Consider the following 21,882-nt stretch of genomic DNA (forward strand, 5'->3'; position numbering starts at 1 on the left):
TGTCAAAACCAGGAAATTGACATTGATACCATCTAATTATCTACACTTATCAAATTTCACTAAATATCTATAGCACCATCTTACTAAATTTTAGCAGTATTTGCATGCACTCGTTTTTGGAGTGAGATATTCCTCTATGTTTCATTCCATAACATTTTGTCACAGGTGTAGATTCATAACCACAATCACATTGAATATAAAAGAGTTTCTTCACCACAAAGATTTCCCTTGGGCTCCTCATACTGTCATACCCACAGTATGCTTCTTCCCAAATTCCTCTAATGACTGATCTATTCTTCATCTCTATAATTTCATCATTTCAAAAATGTTACATAAACGGAATCATATAGTATCTAATCTTTTGACTTTCGCTTTTTTCATATAGCATAATGTCCTCAGGATCCACCCAACTTTTTGCAAGTATCAATAGCTTATTGCTGACTTTTTTATACTACTGAGTAGTGTTCCATTGTATGGATGTACTATGCTTTGTTTCACTATTCACAAGTGGAAAGACATTGCTGTTTTTTCTAACGTGGCATTTATAAATAAAGCAGCTACACACATACATGTACAGACTTTTTTATTTTACTTTAAGTTCTGGGATACATGTGCATAATCCACAGGTTTCTAACATAGGTATACATCTGCCATGGTGGTTTGCTGCACCTATCAACCCATCATCTAGGTTTTAAGCCCCACGTGCGTTAGGTATTTGTCGTAATGCTCTCCCTCCCCTTCCTGCCCGCCACCCGACAGGCCCCTGTGTATAACGTTCCCCTCCCTGTGTTCAACAGTTCTCATTTTTCAACTCCCAATTATGATTGAGAACATACGTTGTTTGGCTTTCTATTCCTGTGTTAGTTTGCTGAGAATGATGGCCTCCAGCTTCGTCCATGTCCCTGCTAAGGACATGAACTCATTCTTTCTTATGACTTCATAGTATTCCATAGTGTATATGTGCATATGTGCCACATTTTCTTTAACCAGTGTATCATTGATGGGCATTTGGGTTGATTTCAAGTCTTTGCTATTGTAAAAATAGTGCTGCAGTAAACATACATGTGCATGTGTCTTTATACTAGAATGATTTATAATCCTTTGGCTATATATCCAGTAATGGGATTGCTGGGTCAAATGGTATTTCTGGTTCTACCTCCTTGAGAAATCTCCTCACTGTCTTCCACAATGGTTGAACTAATTTACACACCTACCAACAGTGTGAAAGCATTCCTATTTCTCTCCACAGCCTCTCCAGCATCTGTTGTTTCCTAACTTAAATTACCATTCTGACTGACATGAGATGGTGTCTCATTGTGGTTTTGATTTGCATTTCTCTAATGATCAGTGATGATGAGCTTGTTTTCATACATTTGTTGCCTGCATAAATGTCTTCTTTTGAGAAATGTCTGTTCACATCCTTCACCCACTTTTTGATGGGGTTGTTTTCCTCTTTTAAATTTGTCTAACTTCCTTGTAAATTCTGGATATTAGACCTCTGTCAGATGGTGAGATTGCAAAAATTTTCTACCATTCTGTAGGTTACCTGTTCACTCCAATGATAGTTTCTTTTGCTGTGCAGAAGCTCTTTAGGTTAATTAGATCCCATTTGTCAATTTTGGCTTTTGTTGCAATTGCTCTTGGTGTTTTCATCATGAAGTCGTTGCCTATGCCTATGTCCTGAATGGTATTGCCTAGATTTTCTTCTAGGGTTTTTATGGTTTTGGCCTTTACATTTAAGTGTTTAATCCATCTTCAGTTATGTATGTGGTATAAGGAAGGGGTACAGTTTCTGTTTTCTGCATATAGCTAGCAAGTTATCCCAGCACCACTTATTAAATAGGGAATCCTTTCACCATTGCTTATTTTTGTCAGGTTTGTCGACGATCAGATGGTTGTAGATGTGTGGTGTTATTTCTGAGGTCTCTGTTCTGTTCCACTGGTCTCTATATCTGTTTTGGTAACAGTACCATGCTGTTTTGGTTACTGTAGACTTGTGATATAGTTTGAAGTCGGGTAGCGTGATGCCTCCAGCTTTGTTCCTTTTGCTTAGAATTGTCTTGACTATACAGGCTCGTTTTTGGTTTTAAATGAAATTTAAAGTAGTTTTTTTCTAATTCTGCATAGAAAATCAATGGTAGCTTGATGGGAATAGTACTGAAACTATAAATTACTTTGGATAGTATGACCATTTTCACAATACTGATTCTTCATATCCATGAGAATGGAATTTTTTTCCATTTGTGTTCTCATTTCCTTTAGCAGTAGTTTTTGGTTCTCCTTGAAGAGATCTTTCACATCCCTTATAAATAGTATTCCTAGGCCTTTTATTCTCTTTGTAGCAATTGTGAGTGGGAGTTTACCCATGACTTGGCTCTCTGCTTGTCTATTATTGGTGTATAGAAATGCTTGTAATTTTTACACATTGACTTTGTATCCTGAGACTTTGCTGAAGTTGCTTATCAGCTTAAGGTTTTGTGGCTGAGACTATGGGGTTTTCTAAATATACAATCATGTCATCTGCAAACAGAAACAATTTGACTTCTTCTCTTCCTGTTTGAATAACCCTCATTTGTTTCTCTTACCTGATTTCCCTGGCCAGAACTTCCAATGCTATTTTGAATATGAGTGGTGAGACAGGGCATTTTTGTCTTGTTTCTGGTTTTTAAAGGAAGTGTTTCCAGTTTTTGCCCATTCAGTATCATATTGGCTATGTGTTTGTCATAAATACTTATTATTTTGAGATACGTTCCATCAATACCTAGTTGATTGAGAGTTTTTAACATGAAGGGATGTTGAATTTTATCAAAGGCCTTTTCTGCATCTATTGAGATAATCACGTGGTGTTTATTGGTTCTGTTTATGTGATGGATGACACTTGTTGATTTGTGTATATTGAACCAGTCTTGCATCACAGGGATGAAGCCAACTTGGCCATGATGGATAAGCTTTTTGATGTGCTGCTGGATTCAGTTTGCCATTATTTTATTGAGGATTTTTGCACTGATGTTCCTCAAGGACATTGGCCTGAAATTTTCTTTTTTTATTGTGTCTCTGCCAGGTTTTGGTATCAGGATGAGGCTGACCTTATAAAACGAGTTAGGGAGGAGTCCCTCTTTTTCTATTGTTTGGAATAGTTTCAGAAGGAACAGTACCAGCTCCTTTTGTACCTGTGGTAGAATTTGTCTGTCCATCTCTCTGGTCTTGGGCTTTTTTTTCATTGGTGTGCTATTAATTAGTGCCTCCATTTCAGAACTTGTTATTGGTCTATTCATGGATTCAACTTCTTCCTGGTTTAGTCTTGGGAGGGTGTATGTGTCCAAGAATTTATCCATTTCTTCTAGATTTTCTAGTTTATTTGCTTTGAGGTTTTTATAGTATTCTGTGATGGTGGTTTGTATTTCTGTGGGATCAGTGGTGATATCCCCTCCATCATTTTATTGTGTCTATTTGATTCTTCTCTCTTTTCTTCTTTCCTAGTCTAGCTAGTGGTCTATCTATCTTGTTAATGTTTTCAAAAAAACATTATGGCTATGGCTAGCTCCTAGATTCACTGATTTTTTGAAGGGTTTTTAGTGTCTCTATCTCCTTCAGTTTTGCTCTGATGTTAGTTATTTCTTGTCTTCTGCTAGCTTTTGAATTTGCTTGCTCTTGTTTCTCTAGTTTTTTACATTGTGATGTTAGGGTGTTGATTTCAAGCTTTTTTAGTTTCTGATGTGCACATTTGGTGCTATAAATTTCCCTCTTAACACTGCTTTAGCTATGTCCCAGAGATTCTGGTACATTGTCTCTTTGTTCTTATTGGTTTCAAAGAACTTCTTTATTAGCTGTGTCCCAGCGAATCTGGTACGTTGCTTTAGCTGTGTCCCAGAGATTCTGGTATGTTGTCTCTTTGTTCTTATTGGTTTCAAAGAACTTCTTTATTTGTGCCTTCATTTTTTTCTTTACCCTATAATCATTCAGGAGCACCTTGTTCTATTTCTTTGTAGTTGTGCAGTTTTGAGTGAGTTTCTTAATCCTGAGTTCTAATTTGAATACACTGTGGTCGGAGAGATTGTTTGTTATAATTTCCAATACTTTGTGTTTGCTGAGAAGTGTTTTACTTCCAATTAGGTGTTCAATTTTAGAATAAGTGCTATGTGGCACCGAGAAGAATGTGTATTCTGTGATTTGGAGTGGAGAGTTCTGTTGATGTCTATTAGGTTCACTTGGTCCAGAGCTGAGTTCAAGTCCTGAATATACTTGTTAATTTTCTGTCTTGTTGATCTATCTAATATTGACAGTGGGGTGTAAAAGTCTCCTGCTATTATTGTATGGGAGTCTAAGTCTCTTTGTAGGTCTGTAAGAACTTGTTTTATGAGTATGGGTGTATGGGTGCTCCTGTACTGGGTACATATATATTTAGGATAGTTAACTCTTCTTGTTGCATTGATCCCTTTACCATTATGTAATGCCCTCCTTTGCTTTTTTTTCTGTGGTTTTTAGCCTGTTTTATTAGGGAGTAGGATTGCAACCACTGTGTTTTTTTTTGTTTTGTTTTGTTTTTTTGCTTTCCATTTGCTTGGTAAATATTCCTCCATTCCTTTATTTTGAACCTAGGTGGCTTTGCACATGAGATGGGTCTCCTGAATACAGCACACCTATGGGTCTGGACTCTTTATCTGATTTGCCCATCCGTGTCTCTTAATTGGAGCATTTAGCCAATTTACATTTAGCACTAATATTGTTATGTGTGAATTTGATCCTGTCCTCATGATGCTAGCTGGGTATTTTGCACATTAGTTGATTCAGTTTCTTCATAGCGTCATTGGTCTTTATATTTTGGTGTGTTTTTGTAGTGGCTGGTACCAGTTTTTCATTTCCGTATTTAGTGCTTCCTTCAGGAGCCCTTGTAAGGCAGGCCTGGGGGTGACAAAATCCCTCAGCATTTGCCTGTCAGAAAAGGATTTTATGTCTCCTTTGTTTATGGAGCTTAGTTTGGCTGGATATGAAACTCTGGGTTGAAAATACTTTTTTTTAAGAATGTTGAATATTGGCCCCCATTCTGTTCTGGCTGGTAGGGTTTCTACAGAGAGATCTACTGTTATTCTGATGAGCTTCTCTTTAAGATAGCCTAACCTTTCTCTCTGGCTGCCCTTAATATTTTTTACTTCATTTTAACTTTGGAGAATCTGACAATTATGTGTCTTGGAGTTACCCTTCTCAAGGAGTATCTTAGTGATGTTCTCTCTATTTCCTGAATTTGAATGTTGGCCTGTCTTGCTAGGATGGTGAAGTTCTCCTGAATAATATCCTGTAGGGTGTCTTCCAACTTTGTTCCATTCTCCTCGTCACTTTCAGTTGCACCAATCAATCATAGGTTTGGTCTTTTCACATAGTCCCATATTTCTTAGAGGTTTTGTTTGTTCCTTTTCATTCTTTTTTCTCTAATCTAGTCTTCACACCTTATTTCAGTAAGTTGATCTTTAATCTCTGATATTCTTTCTTCTGCTTGATTGATTCAGCTGTTGATACATGTGCATACTTCACAAAGTCCTTGTGCTGTGTTTTTCAGCTCCATCAGGTCACTTATGTTCCTCCCCATACTGGTTATTCTAGTTAGCAGTTCCTGTAACCTTTTATCAAGGTTCTTAGCTTTCTTGCATTGGGTTAGAATATACTCCTTTAGCTCAAAGGAGTTTGTTATTGCCAACCTTCTGAAGCCTACTTCTGTCAATTCATCAGTCTCATTCTCCATGCAGTTTTGTGCCTTTGCTGGAGAGGAGTTGCTAACATTTGGAGGAGAAAAGGCATTCTGGTTTTTGGAATTTTAAGGGGTTTTGCACTGCTTGTTCCTCATCTTTGTGGATTTATCTACATTTGATCTTTAAGGCTGACAACCTTTGGATGGGGTTTTTGTGTGGGGATCTTTTTAGTTATTGTTTTCTGTTTGTTAGTTTTTCTTCTAACAGTCAGGCACCTCTTTTGCAGGTCTGCTGCAGTTTGCTGGAGGTTCAATCCAGACCCTGTTCACCTGGGTACCACCAGTGGAGGCTGCAGAACAGCAAAGATGGCTGCCTGATCCTTTCTCTGGAAGCTTCATTCCAGAGGGTCACTGGCCCGATGCAACCAGAGCTCTCCTGTATGAGGTGTCTGTCAACCCCGTTAGGAGGTCTCTTCCAGTCGGGAGGCACAGGGGTCAGGGACCCACTTGTGGACGCAGTCTGTCCCTTAGCAGAGCTGTTGCACTGTGCTGGGAGAACCCCCCTTGTCAGCATTAGCTGCTCTCTTCAGAGGCAGCAGGCAGGAAAGATCAAATCTATTGAAGTTGTCCCTTCCCACAAGTTCTCTGTCCCAGGGAGATGAGAGTGTTATCTGTAAGCCCCTGACTGGGCCTGCTGCCTTTCCTTCAGAGATGTCCTGCCCAGTGAGGAGGAATCTAGAGAAGTAGTCTGGCCACAGCTGCTTAGCCACGCTGTGGTGAATTCTACCCAGTCCAAAACTCCCAGCCTCCTTAGCACTGTCAGGGGAAAACCACCTACTAAAGCCTCAGGAATGGCAGATGACCCTCCTTTTACCAAGCTCCATCATCTCAGGTTGACTTCAGACTGCTGTGCTGGCAGTAAGAATTTCAAGCCAGTGGTTCTTAGCTTGCTGGGCTCCTTGGGAGTGGGACCTGTTGAGTGAGACCATTTGGCTCCTTGGCTTCAGCCCCCTTTCCAGGGCAGTGAACCGTTCTGTCTCACTGGAGTTCCAGGCACCACTGGGGTATGAAAAAACTCCTGTAGCTAGGTCAGTCTCTGCCCAAACAGCTGCCCAATATTTTGCTTGAAACCGAGAGCCCTGGTCGTGTAGGCGTATGAGGGAATCTCCTGATCTGCAGATTGCAAATACCATGGGAAAAGTGTAGTACCCAAGCTGGGGAGCACAGTTCCTAACAACTTACCTTGGTTGGGGAGGGATGTCCCCTGGCTTCTTGCACTTCCCACATGAAGCAACGCCCCATCCTGCTTCTCCTTGCTCTCCATGGGCTGTACACACTGCCTAAAAAGTCCCAATCAGATGAACTGGGTACCTCAGTTGGAAATGCAGACATCACCATCCTTCTGCGTTGGTCTGGCTGGGAGCTGCAGACTAGAGCTGTGTTTATTCAGCCATCTTGGCCTCTCTCTTGTACAGATTTTTAAGTGAACATAGTTTCCCAGTTTCTAGGATAAATTTTCAGTTTCTAGGATACACTGGATTGCTGGATTGTATGAAAATGCAAGAGGATTTCCCAGAGTAGTTCTACTATTGTACTTTTTCATTGGTAGTGTATGAGACATCCAATTCCTTCAAACGTCAGCCAGTATTTGAAACTATCAGTATTTTATACTTAGCCATATTGAGAGGGTAGAGTGGTATCTCATTGTAATTTTTATTTATCGCCCTAAACATTAGTGATGTTGAGCATCTTTTTATGTGTTTATTTGTCATGCATATATCTCCTTGCTGAAGTATCAGTTCGTCTTTTGCCCTGCTTGAATCCAGCTCTCCACTAACTCCGTGCCTGTTCCCACAGAACAGAGTGTGGCTGGAGCAGAACACACAACCATGCCTAGCAGTTTCACTGTACATTTATGACCTTGAACCTGAAATGTTCACTTATATCTCCTGAACAGTCATGTGACATTTCCATAATTGCCTCTCACTCTCCAAAGGAAAATCTTCACGCCCCTCTTCTCTCTCCTGAAACCGCCTACTCCTCATTTTTTAAAAAATCGTTCTCCGATGATGCTTCTCTGAGAATTACTCAGTCTCCCCAGAGCGAACCTACCTGCCCATCTGCTTCTGAGCACATCTCTCTGTATTTTCTCTCATGCCAGGAAATGGGCTCTGCAAATTCCTGTTTGAAACTACCCTTTCCATTTGTGCAGTTTCCCCTGTTCCCTCCTGAGAAACATTTTATAACATTATTGCCTCTGCCTTCTACATCATCAGTGTTTCTTTCTCTAATGAAGCTTTCCACTGCAATTGAAACACCCCATCCTATTGTGGGCTTAAAACACCATCCAAGCCCACATTCCTCTCCATCCACAGCCTGATTTCTCTACAATCCTTTAGAAAGAAATATATATATCTTCCAAAGAGTTTTCTGTACTCATTATCTTCATGTCCTCACTCTTCATCATATCTTCTCATACCTCTATCTCTGTCTCTTAGCTATATCATTAAATTTAACTTTTTGTTTGATAATATATTTGTGACAGTAATAAAGTCAGAACTTTCAAAAATAATCTTTAAATACACACACTGCAAGCTGTCATTCCCATGTTAGGTCCTCAGGCATCCTTGCCTTGTTGACAAAGACATGTCATATTATACTTAATAATAATTTTGTATTAATTCACAAATATTTAATGATAAAACTACTACATATTTTTATCATACAATATATACACTTGTCTGCATTCTTTTTAAAAAATCTAACAAATTCTGGAGGGCCTTTTATATTAGGTTTGTTGCTCTTTCTGTGTAGTTACAGAGTATTCTACTGCACAGATAGACCATAATTTATACAGTATTGATGGCTATTTTGGCTGTTACCAGTCTTTTACTGTAAATAACACTGTATTTATTAACTTAGTACATAGATCTTTTGAACATGCACAAATGCATCTCCAAGATAAATTCCTAGATGAGTAATTACAGAGAAAAAAAGAATGATACTTTATAGACGCTTACATGAGCTGAAAATTGCCTGCACTGTAAGTTCTAAACAACTGCATCCTCAGCAGAAATGGGTGAAGGTGCCTGATCCCACTCTATCCCCGCACTGTATGCTATAAAACTTAATGGTTTTTTAGATTTTGGTAAGTAAAATAAAACTCTAATTTCAATTGGCATGTCTTTTATTATGAGTTGCATTTCTCCTCTTTCTATATGTTTAGGAGCCGTTTTTATTTTCTAGAAGTTGTGAATCATAACAAAGTTATTTTCTTATTAGCTTTTTGAATTTTGAATTATTAGTATCATTTTAGAAAAATTTGTCTCAACTGAGAAAATTTATACTTTGACTATAACACACATTACCAAATATCTCCCAGTTTATTTATTTTATTTCATTTGTTAATTAATTTTTTGAGACTGAGTCTCCATCACCCAGGCTGGAGTGCAGAGGTGCATTCTTGGCTCCCTGCAACTTTCTCTACTGGGTTCAATTGATTCTCTTACTCATCCTCTCCAGTAGTTGGGATTACAGGCCTGTGCCACCACACCCAACAACTTTTTGTATTTTTAGTAAAGACTAGGTTTCACCATGTTGGCCAGCCTGGTTTCATACTCCTGACCTCAGGTGATCTGCCCGCCTCAGCCTCCCAAAGTGCTGGGATTACAGGGGTGAGCCATCACGCCCGGCCACAGTTTATTTATATTTTGATTATGATGGTTCATGTCATGCTAAAAATAGCTTCTTTTGTTTTGTTTCGTTTTTGTTTTTCTGAGACAAGGTCAGGCTTTATCAGCCAGGCTGGAGTGCAGTGGTGTGATGTTGGTTCACTGTAATCTCCGCAGCCTGGGCTCAAGCCGTCCTCCCACCACAGTGTCCTGAGTAGTTGGGACTACAGACATGCACCACCACACCTGGCTAATTTTTGTGTTTTTTGTAGAGATGGGTTTCACCATGTTGCCTAGGATAGTCTCAAACTTGTGAGCTCAAGCAGTCCACTCACCTTGGCCTCCCAAAGTGCTGGGACTATATGAGTGGACCATCACAGCTGGTGTTCTTTTTGTCTTTATTAGTATATATGAGTGGTCCATCACAGCTGGCATTCTTTTTGTCTTTATTAATATTGTCTTTAATATCTTCTGTTTTCTATTCTATAATTGAAAGTCTTTTTCCACTTTGATTTGAAAACTATTTTGCTATGGCTCCTCCAGGTAATTTTATTTTCATTATAAAATTTTAAGTACTGTATTCAGATTTATCCTCAAATCATATGTAAAGTATGCTTCCACCTTTATTCATTTCACACAGAAACTCAGTTGTCCCAATCCCATTCATTCAACAGTGCCTGTTTTACACACTACTTTGATATACTACCTTTATCATATATAGGCATACGTTGAAGATATTGGAAGTCTGCTTAAACCAATGCAATAAAGTAAAAATATTCAATAAAGTAAATCATATGAAATTTTGGTGTCCTGGTACATGTAAAAGTTATGCTTACACTATACTGTAGTCTATTGAGTGCGCAATTGCATTATGTCTAAAGCAATCTACATGCATTACTTAAAAAATACTTTTTTACTAGGAAATCGTAACCATCATCAGAACCTTTATCAGCCAAATACTTTGCTACTGGAGGGTCTTGCTTGATATTGATGACTGCTGAGGTGGCTGCTGAAGGTAAGACAGGCTGTGCCAATATCTTAAAACAAGGCAACAGTGAAGTTTGCCACGTCGATTGACTCATCCTTTTATGAAAGATTTTAATGTAGCATGCAATGCTGTTTGATAGCATTTTACACACAGTAGAACTTCTTTTAAAATAGAAGTCAGTTCTCTCAAACCTTGCCACTGTTTTTATCAAGGAAGTTGAACAAGATGGAATGTGATGGGAGAGGCTTATATATATTGGATATGGGACAGAGGCCAAGAATCATCTCAGGTAGGGTTTGTGTCTCCAATACCTCTGGCCGCTGATTTGTCCACAGTCCTCATACAGGAAATAACAAGTCTGTCCAGCATCTTCATAAGCCTGGATTGCTCACCAGCTTTGACTCCAGCTCCTGTGGGCATCTCCTGAATTAAGCAACACAGAAGGCTCCTCTGAAGTCACCGAATCCCAGAAAGGCTCTCCACCTTTAGAACAAGGGAAGTCTTCACCACTGGACAAAAGAGAAAAAGATAAGGGTAAGTACCAGGAACACTCTTCTTCCATAGTCAGTTATGGTTTTTGCTATAAGATCATTTCTGTTTCCACCTAGGTGCTACAGGCAGGGGATCATGAGCTTGTTTCAGGAAAAGACAGGAGACATGAAGTTTCCTTCTGGAAACTGACTGCTGCCAACCCAGACTGTGTGAGTTTCAACTGGGATCCCCCCTTTGATTTATCTCTCCATATCACCTCCCTTATTCCAATCACTGAGTCTGTCCTCATGGAGAGAATTCTGCCTCTCACATTCATTTAAGGAGCTAGAGAACATGCAGGCATTGCTTCACAGAGTTGAACTGCCGTAGAAGCAGGTTTTGTTGTTTTACTTACTTTTCTAAATTGTTAATCCTTGCCTGTCTGGAAAGGTTCAAGGAAGAAATAGATGGTCAGAACTGAAATGACTGAGGAGTGTTTCATGAGGAAAGTATTTACAAAGATGCACAGGGTTAAGGGAAAGAGACAATGCATGGGTCAGCACCCTAAGCAGCAATACATAGGGGAGCACTATGTCCTCCCCTAGGCTGAAAGGGACAGGGAAGGAGAAGTTACCATTGTCGCCATGGCCATAGCTGTAGCCATAGGGGTAGGGGAACACCAGCAGGCAGGTGGAGAAGCCCTGTATGACCAACACACAGCCACACAGGCTGATATGCTTTGGATCTGTGTCCCCCGCACCCAAATCTCATGTTGATTGTGATTCCCAGTGTTGGAGGGAGGGCCTGGTGAGAGGTGATTAGATCGTGGGGATGGTTTCTCATGAATGACTTAACGCCATCCCCCTTTGGTACTGCTATAGTGATAGTGAGTGAGTTCTCATGAAATCTAGTTATTTAAAAGTGTGTAACACCTCTTCCCTGTCTCTCTTGCTCCTGCTCTCACCATGTGAGATGACTTGCTCCCCTTTTGCCTTTCACTATAATTGGAAGCTTCCTGAGGTCTCCCCAGAAACAGAAGCTGCTTCTTGTATAGCCTGCAGAGCCATGAGGCAATTAATCCTGTTTTCTTCATAAATTTCCCAGTCTCAGGTATTTTTTTGTAGCAATTTGAGAATGAACTAATACACAGGCAGAGAACCAGGAGGTGGAAATCCCAAGTGGCTCTCCTGCTGTCCTCCAGTATCCTGCTGGTGTGTCCCAGTGTCACAATTCCACCAGATACTGGAACTAAAAAGAATCCCACTGATGTGGTACATAGAAGCCACTCTCTTGGGAAGTCAAACAGCATAGAGAAGAATGGAAAGCAAATCCTCATAGCAAATGAGACGATCCTCTCACCATCTTATATCCTCCTAATTCCTGGGACAGTCTCTGTCTACAGGTGATTGATTCCTGTCTCATTTCAGCTCTATCAGACTACTTTAATGTTTGGCATGTCTTTCTCTACTATCACTTCTATGCAGAAATGTTTGCATTCATCAAAAATGCATAGAAAAGAAAATACAATTTTAAAAAGAGTACATATTTCTTTTTTTAGAATGTAAGTTTGACCCCTCTCATAAAGACAAGAAGTAGAAATGTCTTAAATAAGAAAGTACAGTTGTGCCTCTGGGTCACTAGGTCCAGAATCTGCAGATTCAACAAACCACAGGTGGAAACTATTCCAAAAATAAGGGTATGGCGGAGGTGTGTATTTACTCAACAGGTGCAAAATTGTTTTTCCTTGTCATTACTTCAAAATAACACAGTAAAACAAGAACTTACATGACATTTGCATTTTGTCAGTTATTCTAAGTAACTTAGAAATGGTTTAATGTATCTGGGAGAAAGTGCATAGGTTTTGTACAACTACCACATGATTTTATATAAGGAAACTGAGCATCTGCAGATTTTGTTGTGTGCTGGGATTGCAGCACACACATCTGCCATATAGGAAAGCCCCTGTGAATACCCAGAAAAGACTATCTTTGAGATCAGTGTTGGAAGCTCCAAGGCATCATACATCAGAATTCCAAAAACTGCTACTCCCCAGTCCCTAGAGAGTTGCCCTCATCCTTGTGATCCTACATGGTTCCAGCCACATCAGCATTCCAGCATGATGGAAAAAAAAATAAGGAAAGGAAACGTGTTACTCCTGCTATTGGTCCTGTGAGCCAGGACTTGCTTATATCACTTTTGTGCATCCTTTGTTGAACAGAACCTGGTCATACAATGGCACCCGACATCAAGGAAAACTGGAATGTGGGTCCTTGTGCTGCTTTTAAACTCTCAGAATTTTTATGTGACCAAACAGGAAAATGAGCACTGGGGCAACCTAGCAGTCTCTTCTGCCTCTGACAGTCTCTGATTCTGTGCTCACATCAAGATTTTTCAGGAACTCCTCTGAAATAATGAATGATGGGGCAGAGAACAGTACAAAAGTCTCATGCAGGGCTCCAGGGACCAGGGGCTGGTATTGAGACTGCTCTTCATGTTGTGAACTCACGAAAACACTTTAATTCTCTAGGCCTCGGCTTCATCTTATGTTATGTTAAGATAATACCATGGATGATCTTTAAGGAACACATGCTAAATGATGATCTTTAAGGAACACAGTGAAAAAGATAGGCATGACTTACTCCTTATGAAGCTTCGAGTTTCATAAGGAAGACAAACATATCATCCCATAAATACAGATGGACAAAGTGTTTAGTGCCCTGAGTGTGGATAACAGAGTGTGGATAACAGAGGTTCTCCTTTTCCTCCCATTTCCTTTTCAAGTCAAGCAAGGCTGTGGCAGCTTGTCTTTCTAAGAGAGCTCATGATGGATGCACTCACTCCTGATGCTCCTCTGTATCTCCCAGAGGAGGGTGAGTCTTCTTTCCTCCTGGAGGCCTCCTGCCTCTGTGCATTCTCGGGATTCCAGAGCAAAGGTGGCCTCTGATAGGCAAAAAGGAACTCCTGAATTTGTTACTAAATGACTTTCACTCTTCTCTATTTTGTTCCCTATTTGACTTGCATCTTTTTCTCTATCTGAAGTTGTTTTAGGTTAGTTTTTTTTTTTCTTTTCAACCCACAATTTTGACTGCCAACTTGGATTTAATCTTGAGAATCCCTCCTCTCCTTTACCCCCTCTAACATGTATAATTGACACAGAGCGGTGCTGGGTGTAAAGGGCTGCTCAAAAACGAGATCATGAGTAAGCCCTGCTGGTCTCAAATTCATACTATATAAGTCCCAGAACAAATAATTCACTCTTTTTGTGCTCCAATGCATGATCTTCCAAATGGGAATAATGCTCATTCTTACCTCCTAGGCTCTTCAGATAATTAAAATAGACAATACCTAATAAACTCTCTGTCAGCTGCTCTTATTCTCCCAGATTAGACCTAGTCCTCATTCTCCAGTTGAAATCTGCATGAATACCTCTCTTTATACTCCAAGCCCTATTTATCTCCTATTTCTCCTCATGAACTCCTCACATACAAATGTTTGCATCAACAAAGAAATGAACCAAAGATCTCCTGAAGGAGAGAATGAAATAGGTTTACATTGTGTATACCCAGCAGAACACTTAGTAGTCTCCCATACATATTTCCACACTTCAATTACCTGCTTCAGTGGCACTCAGACTTCACCCTCACTTAGTCTTTCCTCTGCTCCATTGCTGAGCAATTCAGCTCAGACCCACACCCTGCCCAAACATTGTGTACAAAAATGCTTCTAGGTGTTCAGTAAAGCCACATTGGGTCCTCACTTCAAAGGCACATCAGTGGTCAATTTCAGGTTTGGGGCACACATCAATAATTCTTTTTAACACAGATAGAACTGTCCACAAATAGAATTCTGATGAATGAAATTTTCTATATCTAATTAAATATGTGTGTTCTAATAACTTACATTGTGCTTTCATTTTTATTTTCCATTTCACCAAAATCTACCATTACCATTAGGCTCCTCATGCATGCATTCATTCATTGAATGAATATTTATGAAGAGCATAGTGTGCTGCTCAGGGAAATAGGCACTAGGACTATAAAACATAAAATGTGGTCATGTCTGCAATGACTGACACACTGAGTTATTTCTCACCCACGAGGCCCAGCCATTTTCACACTTATTCTAGTGAAGGTCACATTTTCCTCTGATTCATAATGCTTGGTCTTCTTTCCTGTCCATGGATGATCAGTCCTAGTCATGAGGGTGTCACAACCACCTCTTTGCATATTGAATTCCTCCACCTGAGAGAAAATGTCAGGCCCAGGATAGAGTAATTATCGGGTCCATAGCCCTGGCCACTTGAGTGGGAGTGTTTTGATCCTAATGTTATTCCCACGTCAGTACAGAACTTGTGTGGCAGTAGAGAGAGGTCAGGCTTCAGAGTCAACAAGAACTATATTCCGAACTGGATTTGAGGACCCCCACCTTTTGACAGGTGACTTACTCTCTGCAAGTCTCTGATCTCTCCTCTTTAAATGAGGAAGTAAATCCCACATGGCAGGGTGGTGGGGAGAATCAGAGATCATACAGCTGATGATCACATCTAGTTTCTGTTTCCAGGGTCACCAAACTAGGGTTTCTGAGCATGGATCCAACCATCCCAGCCTTGGACACAGAACTGACACCAATCAACCGAACTGAGGAGACTCCTTGCTACAAGCAGACCTTGAGCTTCATGGGGCTGACGTGCATCATTTCCCTTGTCGGACTGACAGGAAACGCGGTTGTGCTCTGGCTCCTGGGCTTCCGCATGCACAAGAACGCCTTCTCCATCTACATCCTCAACCTGTCCATGGCCGACTTCCTCTTCCTCAGTGGCCGCTTTATATATTCCCTGTTAAGCTTCATCAGTGTGCCCCAAACCATCTCTAAAATCCTCTATCCTGTGATGATGTTTTCCTACTTTGCAGGCCTGAGCTTTCTGAGCGCCATGAGCACCGAGCGCTGCCTGTCCGTCCTGTGGCCCATGTGGTACCGCTGCCGCCGCCCCACACACCTGTCAGTGGTCCTGTGTGTCCTGCTCTGGGTCGTGTCCCTGCTGCGGAGCATCCTGGAATGGATGTTCTGTGGCCTCCTGTTTAGTGGTGCGGATCCTGTTTTGTGTCAAACATCGGATTTCATCACAGTCGCGTGGCTGATTTTTTTATGTGTGGCTCTCTGTGTGTCCAGCCTGGTCCTAGTGGTCAGGATTCTCTGTGGATCCCGGAAGATGCCGCTGACCAGGCTGTACGTGACCATCCTGCTCACAGTGCTGGTCTTCCTCCTCTGCGGCCTGCCCTTCGGCGTTCAGTTTTTCCTATTTTTATGGATCCACGTGGATCGGAAAGTCTTATATTGTCATGTTCATCTAGTTTCTATGTTCCTGGCCACTCTTAACAGCAGTGCCAATCCCATCATTTACTTCTTCGTAGGCTCCTTTAGGCAGCGCCAAAATAGGCAGAACCTGAAGCTGGTTCTCCAGAGGGCTCTGCAGGACACGCCTGAGGTGGATGAAGGTGGAGGGCGGCTTCCTGAGGAAACCCTGGAGCTGTCCGGAAGCAGATCGGAGCAGTGAGGAAGAGTCTCTGCCCTGTCAGTCAGACGGGACTTTGAGACCAACACTGTCCTGCCACCCTTGACAATTATATGCGTTTTTCTTAGCCTTCTGCCTCAGATATGTCTCAGTGGTTCCTCACGGTCTTCGAATAGATGTTTATCTAACCTGACAGTTGCAGTTTTCACCCATGGAAAGCATTAGTCTGACAGTACAATGTTTAGAGTCTCCTTGATATTACCAACATATTTTCCCTGTTATCTTACACTGAATCCTTCCTACTGAACACTTTTTCTGCACTTTTCATTGTAATAAAAGGAGTTCCTGTCCAAAACCCTAAAACACTCCTTATGCTTGTTTCCTACCTGATAGTATCAAAAAGGAAGATGCCTTCTTAATCTCTCAGACTGTGTTCCCCTGAAAACCATGTTCCCTTCTATGACTGGAGGCATTACTGCAGTTGGAAGCTTGATTCTGAATAAGTGAGTTCTGCTATCTCTACATTCCATTGAATTCTTAGATACAGAGCAAAATAATGTCCTTAGAGATATTCTCTCTTCATAAAAACACTCTCACCAATTGGTTTTACGAAAAGTCCTCTCCTGTCATTTGTCCACAGCATGGTGACACGTTGGCCTTGGTTTCTAGTAAACACAATCATGGCCACTTCCCCCTGAGAACTGGTAAGTGCTTATTTGGCTCTTCCTGGACTAATGGACCAGTGAGGAGCCCATAAATATGCCCCAGCTCCATTTTGGCCTTTGGAAACCTCAATATTGGTTTCAAAGTGGAAATTGTCTTGAAAACCATTTATTATTTGCTTACAGACTGTTTCAGTTGTAGAAGAATTCTTCATACTTCCAGGTTTTGTACAAATTGTTCTGGCCGTAACTTTCAGTTAGTTAAATGGCCATTAACATGAGCGGCAAGACTGATAACATCTGACCTTTCCATGCTAATGTCAGTTGTGGTATCTTGATAATAACTTACAGTTGGTACAGAATTCTGATACATGCTTGACATAGATGAACCTGGAAACATTGTGCTAAGGAAAATAAGCCAGATACCAAAGAACAATATTGTAAGTTCAAATTCTACCAGGTATCCAAACTAGGAAATTCGTGAACCCAGAAATTAAATTAGGAGAATCCTGGTGCTGGATGACGGAGAGAATATGTAGCCATTATTAAATGAACACAGGATTTCTGTGTGGAATAATGAAAAGTTCTTAAAAGGGACAGTGGTAACAGTTACAACTTATTGTGAATATACTTACTGACACTGATTGTACACTTAAAATGGTTAAAGTTATAAAATGTATGTTATGTAAATTTTACCACAATTAAAAACAGTTAATTATAGAAATGGGATCAGTACAAAATTCAGGACTGTTCTCCACCAGTGGTTATCCCTTCCACAGATAAGCAGACAGAAGAGATTATCAAGAGAAAATGTGACATCACAGCAATTAACCCTCACTGAGGGGAGCTGACAAGTGCAATTTGAGTATGCAGGAGACTGTAAAAAGTAGCTAGGAAAGCAATAAAGAGGTATATAGTTTTCAATTGGTCCAACAAAATTTATTGGTGGATCTTATCACACTGTTCACAATGTTGAATTCAGGTCCCCTGAGTCCAGATCCATTGGCCTTCCAGGCCCAGCACTCTGCTGATGCTGAATCCTTTCTGTCCACCCTCAATTTTCAAATGCTGTAGTAGGACATGGCTGTAGGCAAGGGTTTTCTACAGGTCGGAGGAAGCAGGAAGCCAGTGTTTGCAGCCAATGCTCCATGCCAAGAGCTTTGATTTGATGTCTTTAGTTCAGACCGAGGGTTATTGGGAGAGTCCAATCAGGGAGTCTGTGATATCAATTGTACAGTGTTGGCTAAAGATGTTGTCTCTCATGAGGAATTCTGTAGAGAATTTTCACCTGGCAATTGAATCAAACAGTGTTGGTCCTCACCTGGGAAACTGCTTATCTTGCTGTCAGTGACATTTCTTTTCTTTCGATGGAAGAAAACTTCACCTTCGGGAAGGCTTAAATTCTATCGCTGAAGCCCATTCTAAAGTCGCCTGACCTCACACATTGCACTACTACAGCACTTATAACAGTGTGTTGAATTATTTGTCCTCACCTCGTTCTCTTCTACTGCACCCTCAGTTCTTTAAAAGCAGAGAGCATGTCTTTGAATTTCTAGTGCAACAGATTAGGTGTGGAATTTAGAAGATGCTTGGTAAATATTTTTCTCAAGCAGCTCACACCTGAAAATCACAGGGTTGTCCAGCATCTTGCAGAGGCTGGCTCAGTCACCAAGTCTCACTGGAACTCCTATAGGCACCTTCCACTTAACAGAGTGTCCTCAGCAGTTGGTCGTTCTGAGAACAGCTGTTGCCTTTTATTGCAGGTCTGCTCACTGCCTCTGGGAAGAAGAATGGAGGGGATCTGGGAGTCTGCTCATGAGCTGCCTTCTTTCCAAAGTCAATATCATTCCCTCTCAGGTACATATCAAGGAAGAGCATGCAGGACATCCAGGAGTGTTCTCCAGAAAGTAAGAAATGATATGAAAATCTCCCATGGCACCTTTTGGGAGCTGCCATTCATGACTATATTTTAGGCATGAATTCAACAAACATTGAATCGTAATTCATCAGGCACTGTGCTAATTCTACATGAAAGCAAACACCTTTCAAATAAGCCTCTCACTAATACATTCTATGTCTACAACCAATCCTTTCACCTTCATGAAAAAAATGTATTGATTGATTCCGAGCAAATGCTGAGTCTTCAGGGCAATTCACTGATGCTCTAGTACACCTGGGCTCCAGGACACTGAGTCATCAGCTTCACAAGAATCAGTTGGATCTGTTTCTTGTCCTGCTTTTGCCAATTAGGTTTGTCAATATAATTTCCTAATTTACCAAAATACAGCACAAGTTAATGAAACAAGAGTATGAAAGAAGAATTGTGGTTTCCATAAAACTAATGTGAATGCTTAAATGGACAATAAAAGCAGGTTCCAAAATTATTGTTTAGTAGCTGTGAGTCTTCCAACTCTATAAGATTAAACAAAAATGAAAAATATTGAACAACATTTTTAGACAGAATGCTATGCATCTGATGCTAAAGTCTACACTTAAACTAATCCAAACTGCAAATCACAGAGAATGATTGATAGATATGCTTTCAGCAAGACAGAGTAGAATTCTATTTGCTGAAACCTACACAAAGGAATGTTCTTTAGTCTATTTCTATTATACTGAACAAATTATAGGTAAAAATGAAATATTCATGTTACAAATGTATCATTTTTTATAAATACTGATTAACAGACATTTCCAATTAACCTATCCACTTCTATTCCTGAATATATTATGACTGGGCTTTTCATAGCAATATCTCCCACTTATTCTACCATTTATTGTTTAAATACATACTGAGCATCTTCTACTCTCTGGCTTGCATGCCAGATGCTTGGGAGTCAAAGCAAACACACACACATTCATAGAGCACACAACATGTGAAGGAAGGATACTAGTGCAGGAAAGACAGCCTCCCAATGTGACACATGCTATCCAAGCATTGTATTTGTGGCTCAAGGGTTCTCATAGGAGAGGATATCTAAAAATTCCAACCTATCTTGCTGCCATCCTGAAGATGAGTGTCACACCCAAGCACCCAGCTGAAGCAGGACAACATGATTTTAATAAATTAGAGAATATTCACCAGGTGGCTGCCCATGCAAGACAACAATCTCCGCAACAGTTTTGTAATTAATGACATCACAGAACGAATAGGCTGAATCTTACAACAGCCCTCAGTCGATAGTCCAACATCACACCAACGTACAATTCCTGAAAAGATTTTCAAGAGACCCTACAGTTGCTTAGGCCACAGGCATTGCAGAACTACCTACTACCATTACCCTGTGTTCCAGCAGAAGAAGCCCTTGCCTCCAGGAAAACCCAATTCAGTATCTGGAAATCCCAGGATAGGTAGGGAAGCAGGATGCACAAGTGCTAGAATGAGAAGAACACTCACCTGATTTCAGGGATTTGGGATTCTCAAGCTGACTGCATGGCCAACATGGGTCACATGCTCATTCCAGGCAAGCCAAGCAGATAGTAAGGTTATGGGATTGTCCTAGTCTGAAACTGTGCCATTTGTGCATTTGTGTTCAGGTATCTCTTTTAAGAACATGTGGGTAAAGTGTGACTTGACCATAACCACAGACTGAAGATAACTAGTGTTGTGATCCAGACCACCTGAGCAATTTACCTCTCTACACAGTGACTATAATCACAGTAAGCGTGTGTTCTTCTCACCTATGCGGCAGTGACCTAGAATCCGAAGAGACTGCTCTGATGCCTATTCTGTATGATGGTGTGGAATCAGTTGGGCACCATTATTGTCAATGTACTAATGCTCACTATAGATACAGATGCCATTTGTTTGCTCTTATCTAGCTGTGACAGCAGAGTATGGAAAAAGAAATCTCAATGCTCATGCCCATCATATTGGTCCAATTGTTCTGAAACCTTGCAGGATGCAAACACAAGGAAGGAGAGCAGAGACAGAGCAGATTTTATTCCTAAGTGTGTATGTAGAAGTGAGCGGATCATGGAAGGCGTCGTGTAATAGGTAGAATTTTAACTGATGACTACAATTGACCCAGCACTCTTATTATAATTATACCCTAGTAAATTTTGCCAGTCACCTAAATTTTTGTACTGGGCAAGGAGAGGTAAATAGAATCTGGACAGATGGAAATGGGACAAGAGATAATTTACAGCGACACTGCTAATAAAAGCATAGAGTTTTTTGGGGAATGGTGAATAATTCATACATGAGTTTTATTCCTCATGTCAACCCGTGTATTTGGTCATGGTGGCAAGATCCATCTTAAATAGAATCACAAGACTGGGGTGCTCTGAATAATGAGCATTAACTTTGGTGGCCTTGAAGTGATAGGGGTTGGTGTTAGTTTTGTGATATTCTATAGGGGTGAGCTCTATAATAATGTAAAGTTCGGAAAGGGCCAGGCAGGTCAGCTCAACAGGACAAATCACAAAGTCAATGCCCTGCTCTCCTTACCCTCCTCACAGTGATATGTCTAGCCCTCCAAGGTCAGAAGGCATTGATTAAAAAACAAAAAACAAAAAAAACAAACAACAAAAAAAGAAAACAAGAAAAAGTGGGGGGTTTAAGGGAGAAGAGAGAAGCAATGGAACGCAGCCCCTTCTCTGGAAATTCAACATTGTAATTGTCACATAAAAATTCAAACCTAAACTCTGCATAGCCTTGATATGGAGGCCCAGAAAGCTCTATTCAAATTCTGTGTCACCTAGCATCTCTTTGTAATGTAATATCTATAGTGACTTGACATTTAGTTTAATAATCCTATTTTAACATCCTGGTGCACAAGTGACAGAATAATACATATGAACTTCAGATGTTCTGAAGTTGAAGACAGTTGTTATTCCCATTCCAGGTGTGCAGGCACCCTTGCCTTCTTATCAAAGACATGTACAATTATTGC

General features: G+C 40.6%; 1 protein-coding gene across 1 annotated transcript; it reads left to right on the top strand.

Moving 5' to 3' along the window:
- Positions 1-9,650: 9,650 nt before the first annotated feature.
- Positions 9,651-19,478, top strand: LOC101026387 (mas-related G-protein coupled receptor member X1). Its single transcript, XM_021925952.2, has one exon. It carries the CDS (start codon positions 15,399-15,401, stop codon positions 16,365-16,367), a length of 969 nt encoding a protein of 322 aa, XP_021781644.1. The 5' UTR covers positions 9,651-15,398; the 3' UTR covers positions 16,368-19,478.
- The last annotated feature ends 2,404 nt before the right edge of the window (positions 19,479-21,882 follow it).

This window comes from Papio anubis, unplaced genomic scaffold (genome assembly GCF_008728515.1).
Source record: "Papio anubis isolate 15944 unplaced genomic scaffold, Panubis1.0 scaffold1225, whole genome shotgun sequence".
NCBI classification, from domain to species: Eukaryota; Metazoa; Chordata; class Mammalia; order Primates; family Cercopithecidae; genus Papio; species Papio anubis.